General features: G+C 42.6%; 1 protein-coding gene across 1 annotated transcript in view; it reads left to right on the forward strand.

Moving 5' to 3' along the window:
- Positions 1-491: 491 nt before the first annotated feature.
- Positions 492-14539, forward strand: part of angpt4 (angiopoietin 4) — a 35600-nt gene continuing 21552 nt past the window's right edge. The window contains exon 1 of the mRNA XM_072715519.1: positions 492-1160. Within this exon, the coding sequence (XP_072571620.1) occupies positions 861-1160 (300 nt within the window). The 5' untranslated portion in view covers positions 492-860. The remainder of the gene's footprint in view (positions 1161-14539) is intronic.

Consider the following 14539-nt stretch of genomic DNA (forward strand, 5'->3'; position numbering starts at 1 on the left):
TCCCCAGAGGATTCCCATTCAACAAGCAAATAAATTAAAAGGGGAAAAAGGCTAAAGTTCACGTGTGAGTAAATTTATCAGCAAAAACACAGCCTTTGACGAACAATGAACACAGCTGTTGACGAAGTTTTAGGATACAGTTGACAACGTTCCAAAAAAAAAAAAAGAACTTCAGATCGTTAATCATCAAAAATACATCAAAAAGAATATTAATAATGTTTTCAAAATGTGAGAAACAGATGGTTTATCAGTGTCCTCCTTATTTAAAATGAAGCATATTACAAAGAGAAGCCATCCATTCTTGGGGAGATGAGCTTTTGATGTAAATATTGCACGTTCAAAAACAGAGCTAAAAAAAGCCAGAATATGTCTCCAGAGCCAGATAGACGAGCAAATTGGAAGGGTCTAGAGACACGGTGGACAGACCTCCCCAGATTCTAGCCCCTCCAACCCCCCCAGTCCCTAGATAAGGGGCAGAGCTATATCTTTCTGGTCATTTCTGAAACTCGACCCGACGGAGTGGAAGAGGAGGGTAGTCCTCTCTTTTTTGGTAAAAGAGCGAGAGGCTGATTCAGACCGGCTGCTGCTCCCTGGTTTCTCGCGGGTCAGTGTCGATGACTGTTCTCCCATGTAGCGCCAAGGCCAGAGAGGAAGTTCAGAGGAAAAAAACACACCAAGCCTGGGGGCCCGAGGGCAGCGTTTCCTTGAGACTTCTTAAAAAGGAAAGCGTTTAAATAATCCATCTGGAAGAGGAGCGGAGGCGAGCGTGCAGAGTCATGCCCGGCCTGGTGGATGAGTGACAGGTGAGGCGGTGGCATCTCAGCATAGGTGAGCGCGCCGACGCAGGAACGGTCCGCAGCATGAGGCTCGCAGTTCTCGGACTGGGTCTGCTGGTGGCAGGCGTGGCGTCGGGTGTGACTGGCGCGGGCCAGCGGCGGGGCGGAGACGCCAGGCGCAGGACGCACCGCGTCCAGCAGGGCCCCTGCAGCTACACCTTCATCCTGCCCGAGGTGGACGCATGCCGGACCGGGGCCGCCGAGCAGTACAGCAATGCCAACGTGGCTCAGAGGGACGCGCCAACCGCCGAGGCCGACTGGTCGACCCAGAAGCTGCAGCACCTGGAGACGGCCATGGAAAACAACACGCTGTGGCTGCAGAAGGTAAACAGCAGCACCTGTCTGTCAGACGTAACGGGAGGAGGAAAAGCTGGGCATGCAGTTGCAGAACATAATAAGTTGACCCGCTTCACAACCGGGTGCCCAGCTCATTTTACAGAAGTAGTTTTAAGATAAAATACTACATAATGGGTCTATAATAATACTAGTGGACTGATTGTGTAATAACACCTGTGAGCTGATTGTTTCTCATATATCATGAATTGTTAGTGTGGTCGTCTTAGAAACAACTGAATTATTATCCTTTGGCAGTCTGTCTATATTTAACTATGCATTCTGTCCGTAACATGGGTGTTTATAAAAGTTTTAAAAGGGTCGTCTTAAAAATGTTGTAGTCATGCCTGCGTACTTAAGTTGGTGTTATGGTATCGGTGAGGGATTATAACACAATTTAGAGCAACGCTGTATGGTCAGTTTGTGAAAAGTTGTGGGATGAGCGGAGCAAGCTGGACCATGAATAGGAGCTGGGATGTTGGTTCCTGCCTGGCTTTACCCCCCAAGTAGACTCCTACCGATGCGGGTCAAGTATAAAGCCCTGGAATTTTACTCCATAATAAGGCTAAGAAGGCTGACCTCTGACCCATCCCCCCCCAGCCCCAAGGGTCAGCAAGGTTACGATGTAATGCAACAGCACGGCATGTGTGTTTAGAGAAAGGTTATGTCAGTCGGTCTGCTGATTGCGGCGCCATGATTCACAGAAGGTTCAGGAACCAAGGGGCTCGATGTGAATCTGTATACTGTTATTGTGTTTATACAAAAATCAAAATGCATGTATTGAGGTGTCACAACAAGTGTCACGTAAAAGTAGACCCGTTGATCTGCTTTTGCTTCTATGCATAACTGAATTGTTCTAGGATCTTGCGGTGAACATTTCTTCACGAAAATGTCCGTGGCTATTAAGTCACCATTAAATCCTTTATTTATACAAATAATGTTTCCTGCACTTATCAGCACTGATTAGGGGGTTGCCTGGTATGATGCTGAATAAATGGTTTCAGACAAGGCTCTTGTCTCTAACCGGTTGTCTGAGGCTTTCTTTGATGTGGTGGGGAACTCTTAACTCCCCCCAGCCTGGAATCCTGCAGGAATCACACGCAGCAAAAAAAAAAAAAAAATCCGTATCAGTTCTCCGCGCTCGCTGGGCACCGACTGGGAAGCCGTTAGCTTTAGGAGAATGCATAAGGGCCTCTTTGAAGTCCGTCTTTCTGTGACGACCGAGCACCATGGATCCTTCTGGAAAAGTGCATCAAAGACAGCAGCGACGACGGTGATTGCATGTCCCATTTAGCGCGGCTTGAGATACCGCTGAAACCCAGGGTGGTATCGAGCGAGGCTCACATATACTATTCCTGACCTCACAGACTAATATTCAGGTTCCTGGCAGGTGGGTCTGTTTCGGATGTCATTAATGCACTTCCCGTTCCACGCCAGGCAGGTGCTGAACGACCCCCCTACCTCCCCACCCCCCATGCATCTGTCCCGTTTGATTTTTAAAGAAAACAAATTTTATTAACAAATACTGGGAGAAAACTCATACAAGAAATAATGTACTACTATTTTGGAGGGAATTTCATTGAACGGCCGCTGAGGAAATATTTTACAATGCCAATATTTATACGACTGCGCAAACTAATGGGGAAATTCAGGTTGTAATGAGCTTGACCGGAAAGGAATAAAAAAAACAAAAAAAAACGGCAGTCGTCGCTAGAAATAATAATCAAAGCCGGGTAATTTATTAAAAAAAAAAACCTGACATACAGAGACCTGCACTACTAAGTTTAGTAATCCGTGCTTCTTCTGCAGGGCGAGAACTTTCATCCTTCCTCTCTGCCTGACGTCCGCTATCCGGACCGAAGCCTCCCACGGCTGCTGCAAGCGCCTTTAAGATTAATAAACGCTGCGCTCTCGGAAACATCTGGTCCCCATTAATCAGCTCCGCGTCTAAGAAACTGCATTTTCTCGCGCAGTGTCATCGGCACGCCGGCCGGTCCTCAGTCTCATCCACATCCACTCCGTTTACAGTACAGAGTGCTGACAGATTTTCATGAACGCAGAAGCTCCGTTTCTCATTCATTCTGATGAAGGGAACTCTCTGCTGAAGCGAACAGACAACTGCACCGGTAGCAAGGTTCTTAAACGGAGGGGTAAACACAATTGCCTTATCCATCCATCTTCTGCATTCCGTGACATTACAGGTATTTACTGTACACTAGCTGTAATATTTCACAACTTTGCTTGTGAAACACGCAAGCTGGTTTGTTAGCAGGCAGTGTGCTACTGAAATGTTTGTAATATACATACACTGACTTTGACCCACTCTGCCCCCAAAGTCATAGCCTGTACGCCCGAGAAATGAATTACCTCTCAGATTTGGTGAATCGCTTCAAGCTCTGTATATCGATGGTCAATTAAACTATTTTTAAAACTCCATGAGTTTAATTTAATGGATATAAGCAGGTATAACTACATATAACCAAAACTAGTCCCATTTCTGCTGTCTGTAGTATGCAGTGGACAGATCCTGTACTGTACAAGAAGCCTGACGATCATTCCCCACTGTAATTATTGGGAAATCCTCCTTAAAGTGAAGACATAACTTCATACATACATACATAACTTCAGAGTTATTGGATAATTCCAATGCAAAAAGGGTCATAACAGATTGTGCCAGTGTACTGAGTTAGCTTGACTGTGGCACTGTAACGAATGTGATTGAGAAACAGCAGTTCTTGTTAACATTCATTTATTATGTTGTTCGTTTAAAAGTTATGTTGATGCCGTCAGCTCCTTTTTCACGCTACAGAGATACATCCGAATTTCCTCAGAAGGAAACTTCCATGCCTCAGCTTGAGACCAATTGCTGCTTTTAAATTTAATGAAAGATGACAGAAGATGACAGTCCCAGTGACTCTGTGAAAGCTGCTGACAGAACCGGCTTGTCCAACAACAAGTTCAACAGCAGTAACAGACCCCCTTGGGGAAAAACATTTTGGAAATTAGGATCTAAAAGATTGTACTGACCCACATTATTTACTGTTGCACCTAAAAAAAGCCTGTGACTTTAGGCAAGCTTCTAACTCCTGAAAGTTAATTAAGATATTAGTTGGGATTCCCTTTAAAGTCATTCTTTGTGCAATCTATTCCTGGTTTTGCTTTGATTTTAGATTTCTGCAAGAACTGGCGGGGGGGGGGCGACTGAAGAATCTAAAAATGACCACAGGGGATTAGGTTTCCAGTAATCGGCTATTCTCGGGAGATGTCCGAAGAACAGGAAAGGAGAAATGTAGAGAGCAGTACACTGACTGCCCCCCCCTCCAGCCCCATAATGAGGCAGAAGGGCGGGGGGGGGGGGGGGGGAACCTCAGAATTTAAAGTTCTCACAGCACCAGACTCCATCTGCGTCACGGGAAAACCATCATTAAAAAAGGACTTGCAGACCACGGAGCTAAGGAACCCTGTCAGATCTAACTGCCATCCACCTGCTTCTGTAGTACACTGGCTGTGTCACTGTTGGCTGAATGGCTGCGTGACGATTGTCTGAATGCCTGTGTGACTATTGGCTGAATGACTGCGTGAATATTGGCTGGTGAGCTGCATGACTATTGGCTGAATGACTGCAATCCCATTGTCTGAATGGCTGCGTGACAATTGACTGAATAGCTGTGTGACTATCGGTTGGATTGTTATAATTATTATTATCAATAGTTGTGTGACTATTGATTGAATGGCTGAGCGACTATTGGCTAAACATCTCTGTGATGATGTCAATTCAAACCTCAATATCAACATGCCAAGTACTGTAAACCTATCCCAAAACAATCCAAAACTACCCCAGCATAATCCAAACCTAGCCCAGTACAACTCAAACCTTCTCCACCTAAGCTTATTTGAAGCAAAATGTTTTTCTTGACCATAAAATATGGAAAGTTTTTCATTTTTGCCATGAGATGAACAACCCCAGTTCCAGAAAAGAAACTCTTCTCAGAAATTAGAGAGATACATAATTCAAGCAATCACACAGATAAGGGGAGTTCATTAACCACTTACTAACTTAATGAATGAATAATCCTTCTCAACTCATGCCAAATAATTTTACTGTTCCTGTGTTGTGAAAATTGCTGCACCCCTGAACAAAAATTCAGTTAACATTTCTTGTTTTGAAATCAGGCCTCATCTAAATGGACCTTTTTTTTCTTTGCAGAATTGTTTGTACAGAGTGTCGCGAACTTGAAACAAACGGTTTTATGATTTTGAAAGAGCCACAGGAAGGGAAGCAAAATGAGTGCTACTCCTTTATAGAGAATTCTCCTGTGTCAGGTCGCGGGGAGTAAAGTCCTGGCCTCGCAGTTGCCAGATTGATGAATGAATGTGTATGGGAAGGCCTGTCTTAATGCACTGGACACAGGTCCTAGTGGGTTAAATAAACATTTCAGTAATGTTTATCCTTAGTAAGGAAGTATTTCTAAGAGCCCCAAGAAGCATCAATGCAAGTGCAAGCTACAGTATCAGGACTGTGAAAATCCCATTCTGGTGGAATTATCAGACAGTTTCACCAAAAAACCTTGTGAACAAATTCCGTATAAATCACAACATGCCGGGATCTGGGTACTCCTGCATTTTCAGATTCTTTTTCGCTTTTTTCATTGAGTAACAATGACTGATTCCATGTAGTAGAATATTCAGGAATATCTCAATTAGATAGATTGACCCTATTGAAAAAGAGAACCAAAGATTCACACTTTTGTTTGAGACATTTTGACAATTTAGCCCTTATATAATTACATAAAAAAGAATTTTAGAAAAGCTAAATTGTTTAATTAAATACAATGTGGATGTAATTGTGTTTAAGAAACTGTAACTGGTTTGTAAACACCGAAAATGCATTGTTTTAACTACGGTATATTTGGTAAATGCTACAATGGCTAGTTATGTTGTCTGGCTGTTCTACTTATTAAAATGAGAAAATGCAGCCAGTATAATTAAAAAGATTAATTATTGTCTGATTTTTGTGTAGTTTTGTCAATATTTATGTTTCTCTCTGAAATGTCATTCAGGTGTCAGTCGTTGTCCCCAAGATTTCAACTACTCAGCAAAATCTGTGTGCCTCATTGAAAAACAACTCTCTCCCACACAGTTTCGTCTCTTTGCCGTGTACACATGCATGACGAAAACGTGTAATGTGTAATGAAACTGGGGGGTCCAATGACATAGAACAAACCGAGCAGCCAAATCTGTCACCACAAAATATTAATTTTTAAAATAATGAAGGTGAAAAGCTTGATTCATTGCAACAGACATTGTGTTTGTATTACTAAAACAGGCCGACTTACCATGAATAACTGAGATTGCTGGTCTTGGGTTCACGATAATGAAGACAAATCACACTGAGGTTGGACTAAATCAGGCATGGATGTGATTTTGACCGAAATTCGCTCCATGTCTTTCATGATCCCCGGTGTTATTCTTCAAATAAGCCTGGCTTAAATTCCACCCTATGGTGCTGACATAGCGGTATCAGAAGATGTTCACCCCCTGTAGGACCTCCTATTACTTAGAGGACTTCTATGTATTTACAATAAAATCCGTCCATCCATCTTCCATCCTTTATCCAGTACTGGATGATGGTGAATCTGGAGTCTTTCCCAGACAACAAAGGCCATAAGAAGGTGCCAGTATATCAAAGATTTATAATAACACAACATATTAAGAAGATATGTACAAGCATGCCAAGAGGTTCTAAAGAAAGGGGACACTTCTACCAACTTAGATTAAATACAAAGTCTGGGAAAAAATGTTGTGATTGATGATTATTGATATTATTGGAAAAGAATTATCAGTTAATTAATAATAGGTAAGAAAATTAGGTAATGAAATCTGTTCATAACTGTATAGCCTGCAGGAAATGACACTGAGATAGATGTTGCATTATTAATTTTAAGTGCATAATTATTGTGGATGGTTTCTTATAGAAGCCCATTAAACGCTAAATGGATTTTATAGGCTACATTCCCTAAGAATATAAATCTAAAATGAAACAATACATTAAATTTAAATGAAATGCAATTAAATAATGATAGGCTGGATGAAGACTGAAAGTCCTCTGCTTTATAGTGCATTAATATAAATGCCTAGTAATAATTTTTAATATAGTGAGTAACATAGCAGAAACCAAATCAAAAGACCATTTTCACGTTCGCTGAAAATATAGAAGATGTATTAATAGTAAAATACCTTATTGTCTCAATGATCCTAGGTCTGTTTAATTTCCTGGGAACTGCATGATTTAGGGAAAGATCCAAGCATTATAATTTGGTACCATCGTTGAATGAGGTGGTAGTGGATAAGTCGGACTGATAGACTAACATCAAGGCTGCTGGTTCCATCACAGTCAATGAAGCGTCTATAGTATGATGGACACAGAAAATGGCACACGCCCGGGGTCTTTTAAATAAATACTGATATGAAGACATACGCTACCGATAGGGTGAGAGGCGGGCAGCAATCAGTCATGGCTGTCGACTGAACTCTGCGGGCGAAGTGGAACATTTGTTCGGCTAATCCAGCACATAAACAGGAGACCCTAGAAAGCCAATGAATCATCTATGGACACTGAATAAATCCAGATTCCTAGGTAAAGGATTTCTGAAAATATCGAATGCCTAACTGACCCAGTAAAATCTGCCTGAAATCTAGTCTGATTAAATATGGCCCGGTTTACAAAACCAATAGTAGGTATGCGTTGAAGGGGGCGGTTTCGGATCAAGGCCCAGTGTCCATGCACAGTTTAGCAGCATATGCTTCAGATCTTTTCCTGGGTTCTCCAGCAGTTCCCTGAGCTGTATCTGTATCTGTAACACACAGCAGCTTGTTTATTTTAGCAGGGAAAAAGAATTCCCTCTTGCCCCTTAAATAGCTTCACATTTCCTCTGGACAAAGTCAGCAGACATACAAGCACTGCAGGACGTGAACTGGCAAGTCAATAGGGTATATTTGGAGCAGAACTTTTTTTTTTTTGCTGATGATAATTAATGCTGGAATCCAGTTTAATGAAACATGCTCGTAACCCCCGATCTCGTGGAATTAGATGTCAGTGCTTTTGGAGAAATTATTCATAATTTAGAAATTTTAATTTGCTCCGCTCCTAAGTTCCACTACTCTGCAAACATGACCTCTGTGTTGTGAGACTGATGAGACCCCAAGCATGTGACCTTCTCTTTCACCTTGAAATGTATGTCATTAGGACATCTTGGGCTAGATATTATCTAAGGATTCCAGCATAGAATACTTGTGTGTATTTACATATTCATATACGAGTGTGACTTTGTTAATTTCATGATACTAGGATGCACCGTATACACAATATAATGCTGCTGATTGATTATTATTATATTATTACTTTCTTTTAATTTTGAATGTTTTTTAGAAGAATATGAGGCCAAAGGCTTTGGGGGGTAGAATGAGGTAATCTGCTTTGTCTTGATTGATTTGTTCCAGCAAGTATAAGTGTATTCTGTTTTGTTTTGCACCAGGTAACCTGAACCTCGGGGATGATGTTGGTTCTGTAATCTCCTTTTGTTCTTTGACTTCATGATCTGCCATTTTTTTGTCAACCCCGCCTCCTTAGGTTTTGCGTTTGTATTCTTGCCACATTCATCTCATTCATATCGATCACAGCCTGGTCCCAGTTCAGGTGATCCTGTCCCACTTTGAAGATCAGGCCCGTAGCCACAAATACATTTTGGCGGGGGGGGGGGGGGGGGTGAGTCCTCCTCTAAAAATGTAGCCAGCTGGGGATCTCACTCCATAGATTTTGCTGGCTGTGGGGAGGGGAAGCAAAGTTCAATGGGGGGTCAAAGTCGTAATTTTACTACCTGGCTATGTGCCTGTCCGGTAGCAAACAAATTTTGGGGGTGGCACGGGGGGGGGGGGTGGGGGGTGGTCAGACCTGTTCAGCTTCGTGCCTGCTGAAATGTGGTGCGGAAGGCTGGAGCAGACCTGGAAGCAGAAACCATGGAAAATTCGCCATGTGACCTCAAATTAATTCACTGCCATGATAAACAACAACAGGCTCTTTTTATGTTCCAATATTGAAGGGGGTGGAAGGGGAAAGATCCTGCACGTGCTCACTGTGTCTCAAACTGAAGACAAGGCTCTTGTTTGCTCTTGGGAGTAGGTGACAGCGTAGATGTTTCTATTGCACACGGCCATGTTGTGTTGGTCACTAATAGTGAAACGGGTGATGTAACTGCCGCTGAGAATTTCTGCTGGTGGAGCAACCCTAAGTGTGGCCTCCTACCTACAGGTAAATTATGACAGAGATAGTGCTAATGGACTTACCAATGGATGGATTACCGATATGCTTCACCCTCACTGACATGAAGCATCTCTTCACTATGATCCAACAGTACAACCCAGAGAGGGTACAGTGGAGCAGGTGACACGAAAATGTGGTAATCACAAAGTCATCAAGTCACCTAATGGGTTTGCATGCCCCTTTGTAGGGTACCAAAAGTAAACTAAGTGTTGAATTAATGTGTAACCCTTACTCACAGTTTTATTCAAAACAAGATATGAGTAAGGAATGCTGGCTTTGAGTATCACCAAATTTCAAAGAAAAATCAGCTTTGTGGATTACTCTGATTCCTTCTGTCTTGTTTAGTTCACCCAATGCACCTGCTATCTTTTGGAGACTGGTGGATTCTGTAAATTCTGTATCAGGGTTATTCAAATCACTGTCCTGCTGGACCGAGCCCTGCTGATTTCCCAGCCTTCCTTTGCCTATGAGCCGGGTGTGAAGCCTCTGTGGCCAATCAGAATCAGTCATCATTAAACGAACTACCTGGGAGAACTGAAAACAAGGCCTGGATTTGGAATCAGGGTCCAGATTTGAAGAGCCCTGTTATATACTCTACATGGCCTATGACATTTTAATGCACAGCAAAGAGCAGCTGCTTTGAGGGTGGTCTTTCTGTCCCTGAGGGAATAGAAGGAGGTAGATGGCCCCCCCAAATGGATAAAACAGTAGTGATCACAGCCTGCCTGAAAAAAAGAAAGACGATGGTAAAGATGAAGGTGTTTCCTGAGGCTGACCAATCACTCAGCCATATTTTGTTCTTCACATAAAAAAAAATGGATTTCCAAGTCTAACGGTGGTGCTCGGTTAGAGCCAGTTGCTAAAGGGACAATAAAGCATCGATTATTATTATTATTATAAAGTGACATTACTCTACCTACTCGCTTGTTCTGAAGGTGAATAGCTCGCAAAGAAATTTACAGGCCCTTCTGGGTTAGTGCTTTACCTTCTGGTCTGACCAAATGATATTCAGAAGCTCCATCAGATGATGGACACCATTGGTCGGCTTTCCAGCTTATCCACTTTCGGGTGGTCCGGTGGTTAGAGAAGGACCTGGTAGCCGAAGGTTTCCTCTTCTGTGAGGGGAGGGCATGTCATTAAAGGCCAGTTCTTCCCTGGCTTGCGGAAAGAGCTGGTCCTGATTTCAGCAGCAGGTGGAATCAATTTGAGCTTGTTCATGATGGTGATAAAGGATGGGGGAGATGGGACCACCTGCAATCTCGGGAGAGAGAGTCTCGAGATGTTTGATTGGATCTGGACATAGTTATCCTGCTCGACCCTCTTGCTTTGTGAAATGTTTATTTCCTGTCCCAGTCAAAGATGCTCTCTAAACACATTTCTACCTTGACTAGCAAATGAGGTTTTATGTATGTCTGCTGTTGTAATTATGAGCCATTTCACACATGCCTCCTAACTGTTTGATCTTTCTCCAGCTCACAAGGAGGCGGTACTTAAATCATCAGAAAAATCTGACAGGTATGATGCCACATCTGGGCCAGACTGAGAGACAAAGCTCTCATGGCAGCCATGATCACCCCGAATTTAAAAAATCATGAAATTGGCAAAGAGTGAAAAGATAGAATAACTTTACAATGAGTGACCTTTTGATTCATGGATTTACTCTTCTAAAAGGATGGTCTTTTCTTCAAAGTGAAGCATTAAAATTGTCTTTCATTACTGTAGAAATATCCATAATGAATTATTTATCTATGACTTTTGTGATCTGTGAGGATTTTATTTTTACTTAGCATGTGATTGTCAATGAGGCAGTTCCACAATTGCCCTCAAGGTGTCCCCACAGGTGACACTACATTCAGCAATAATTAAATAAGCATGGAAGCTGGCCCAGTGGGTGCTTCCTGGAATCAGGTTCCAGCTCACTGCGACCCTCTACTGGAGAAGAAATTCACCACCAGCACATGCCCCAAAGATTTATTCATTTTGCCCACCGTAAACTTGGACTGTATGCGTTTCATTGCATTAAACCAACTAAAAGTGACATATGGACACATCATGAAAAAAAGCTTAAGGAGAAACAGAACAGAGAACAGCTGGAGTTTTTAGGATTTATTTGAGTCATAGATCAATCCAGTCACATTGTTTTTAGTTACGTGCCCCTGCTGGTTACAGTTTATTTTGTTTCTCGCAACTACAGTATTTGATCAAAAAAAGAACAGCACATTCCCAAAAACAAACTGTTTAATGTGTATACTTTGGATGTTTTACTCAGAACCTCATTATCCTACATGTGGCAAGTCTGACTGAACATAAACACTGGCCTTAATGGTGTCTGATTAACGCAATGCTCCTGGTAATTGTGTGGTAATTGGTGTACAGTAATTGAATGATGGACTGACTTTACTGCTGCAGTTGACTGGTAAAGGTGTGGTTTAAGAAAGGTGCTCCATCGCCCCCTGTCTGAAGGAGGACCAAGATTCGTCTAAAATATATAGGCTCTAATAATACACTCCCGCTAACTCTCTTCAACCGCTGTTTATCCAGTGCTGGATCACTGCGCCTAATATTATTATAAGACAATATGAAATGTGTGAAAGAGAAAATTCTTAACCATTTTCATGGGCAACATGTTGATAAAGGGCAATATCGCACAACATAGGTTCCTGGATCCCCAAATGTGTCCCGTTGTTGTACTTTTGATCCACCAATTTCACCATTGAAGACCTGGATGAATAGATGGAGGATGCGCGGAGTTGGAGGGCAGTACTCTGTCCACCAAGCCCACCATGGCCGCTTCCACCCCCCTCCCCCTCCTTCAGCAAATTTCTGAGGGCCCCTTTTTATAACAATCACGAAAAATTTGGAACAATTTACTGACCCCCCTCCCCCTTTGCTGTGGTCGTCCCCCCCTCCTGCACCCTGGTTAAACTGACGCCCACATGCCAGTTCAGGTGTCCTTTTACTGCGTTGCTGAAGACAGCCTGATCTCAGACCCTGGCAGCCCATCAGCTCCTTGGCAATAAGATGAGAAGAGACATTGTCTGAGCCAAAGGGGATTGTGAGATCATGTGATTTTGCGGATCATGTGATCAGTCATTCAGGTGTTCCTAGGGGTGCACTGCACATCTTATAGCTGTAGTGCAGGGGCTTAAACTCCCTTTTCCAGCTGTTGATGGTCACTGTCCACCTCTGGACATGATGATTACAATATAACAGGTGTAACCCCATCAACATTAACAGTAAATGACATTTGTTATGTGTACAGGTTACATGTAACTAAACTGTAACTTTACGATCAACCAGATAATGCTGTTCCCAGTTCTAGCAGGAGGTGTTCGTCACTGGTATCATTTGTTCCTCCTTTCAAGTGAATCATAGGCTCAGCCCAGTTTTCCCATAAACACACTTGAACGAGAGATGGCTTCAAACCTCCCAGGTCGTCTGACTAGCAAGACTATGTCGAGCTCAGAGGAATGGCGGGGTCAGAGCTCTTGTGGTAATCCCACACAGATGGGCCTGGATGTTTCAGACAGGGAAGATTCAGCCAGCCTCATGCAGTCATGTTGTGCCGCAATTTGCATCGGTCAGCTCTCCCACGAAGTCTGCACCGTTTAAGCATCGCATTAATCAATATGTTTCTCATGTGTTTTACAACTTGATTTCCAAAATATCATGCGAATGGAGAAGAATTACTGTGAAGTGTCAGATAGTTTCAACAGAATTCTATTTAGCAGGAATCTGGTCTTGAAATTCTGAACAGAAACAAATAGCTATTCTTTTAACTTTGGAAAAATGTTGAATGCTTCAGTTTCAAAACTTGCAATTTAATAGATGCTATTTTCTCTCGCCATTCCACGCACAGTAGAACAAGCGTTAGGGTATGTAACGAAAACAAAGATTTGTGAGGCTGAAATCACTTGATAAATGTACTATTATCTTAAGGTTTTGCCGTTCCAAAGTCTGACCCATATGAAAACAAAAATACAGATTGTAAAAAATAAAACAACACTCCCCTAACAAGGAGGGCACCTGTTTTTCATTGGTCAAGCCTGCAAGTGTTCTGGCTTCCAGCACAAACCACATTGTACTTATTTATCCGACACTTTTACCAAAAGCAACTTACATTAGAGAAAAGGGTTACAGTTTATTTATCCTCATAGGGATTTCGAGCCATGACCCTCACATTGCCAGCACAATGCTCTACTGGTTGAGCTACAAGAGCAGGATCAGAAAGCACAGGCTGAGGCGTGTGTGAGACTGACGTATTATTGCACTGGCCCAACACAAAAGTCCGAGAGAGAGAGTGGGCACGGGGAAAGTCGGCGAACAAATAAATACACCGGACCGAGAAAAACAGAGACGGTTCCAGTTGTTGACTTTGCCCATCTGGTCCTTATTTCGGCTGGGATGAATGAAATGTTTGTCACAGCAACAGTCCAGGGGTCTGCCAACCTCCGTGACCTTCTGAGACTGCAAAAACACCGCTGCATGCCAGAAATGACCAAAATGCGCCATCCGTTTTTCAGCGTTTCACAAAAGTGAAATGAAAAAGAAAAGAGATATTTGTCCCAAAATCCATAAGCTTCAAACTGACTACCACACTATCTTGGTAATAAAATGCTAGTGCTACTTTTTCAGGTTGTCATCGTTTCATGTTATAAAATATTCAGACTAGCATATCAGAAAGAAAACAGCAATAAAACTAAAAGTTCATGTCAGTGGTTGTATGATGCCTCGCGGAATATTGGGATGCTGAAGTGTGGCCATTGTCTCATGGGAGGACGTTCATCAGGAAGGTTTTTTCTGACCTGGCACTGCATAACGGGTCTTCATCCAATGAGCCTAATCATACACCCATTTTAGATGGAGGGGTCATAAGCCCTTGCTGAGTCGGTGCCTCTTATGTGGTGGAGATCAAAAGCCGTAACCAGAAATGTGATCAATTTTTAACACTCAGAATTGTTGGTCATTTATACATGGGCATTGTCAGCCAAGTGGTTCCCAAGTCTGTTACGTTTGTTAACCGACAGCTATTTTTGTGGTAATTTCATTA

This window comes from Paramormyrops kingsleyae, chromosome 8 (genome assembly GCF_048594095.1).
Source record: "Paramormyrops kingsleyae isolate MSU_618 chromosome 8, PKINGS_0.4, whole genome shotgun sequence".
In the NCBI taxonomy this organism is placed as follows: domain Eukaryota; kingdom Metazoa; phylum Chordata; class Actinopteri; order Osteoglossiformes; family Mormyridae; genus Paramormyrops; species Paramormyrops kingsleyae.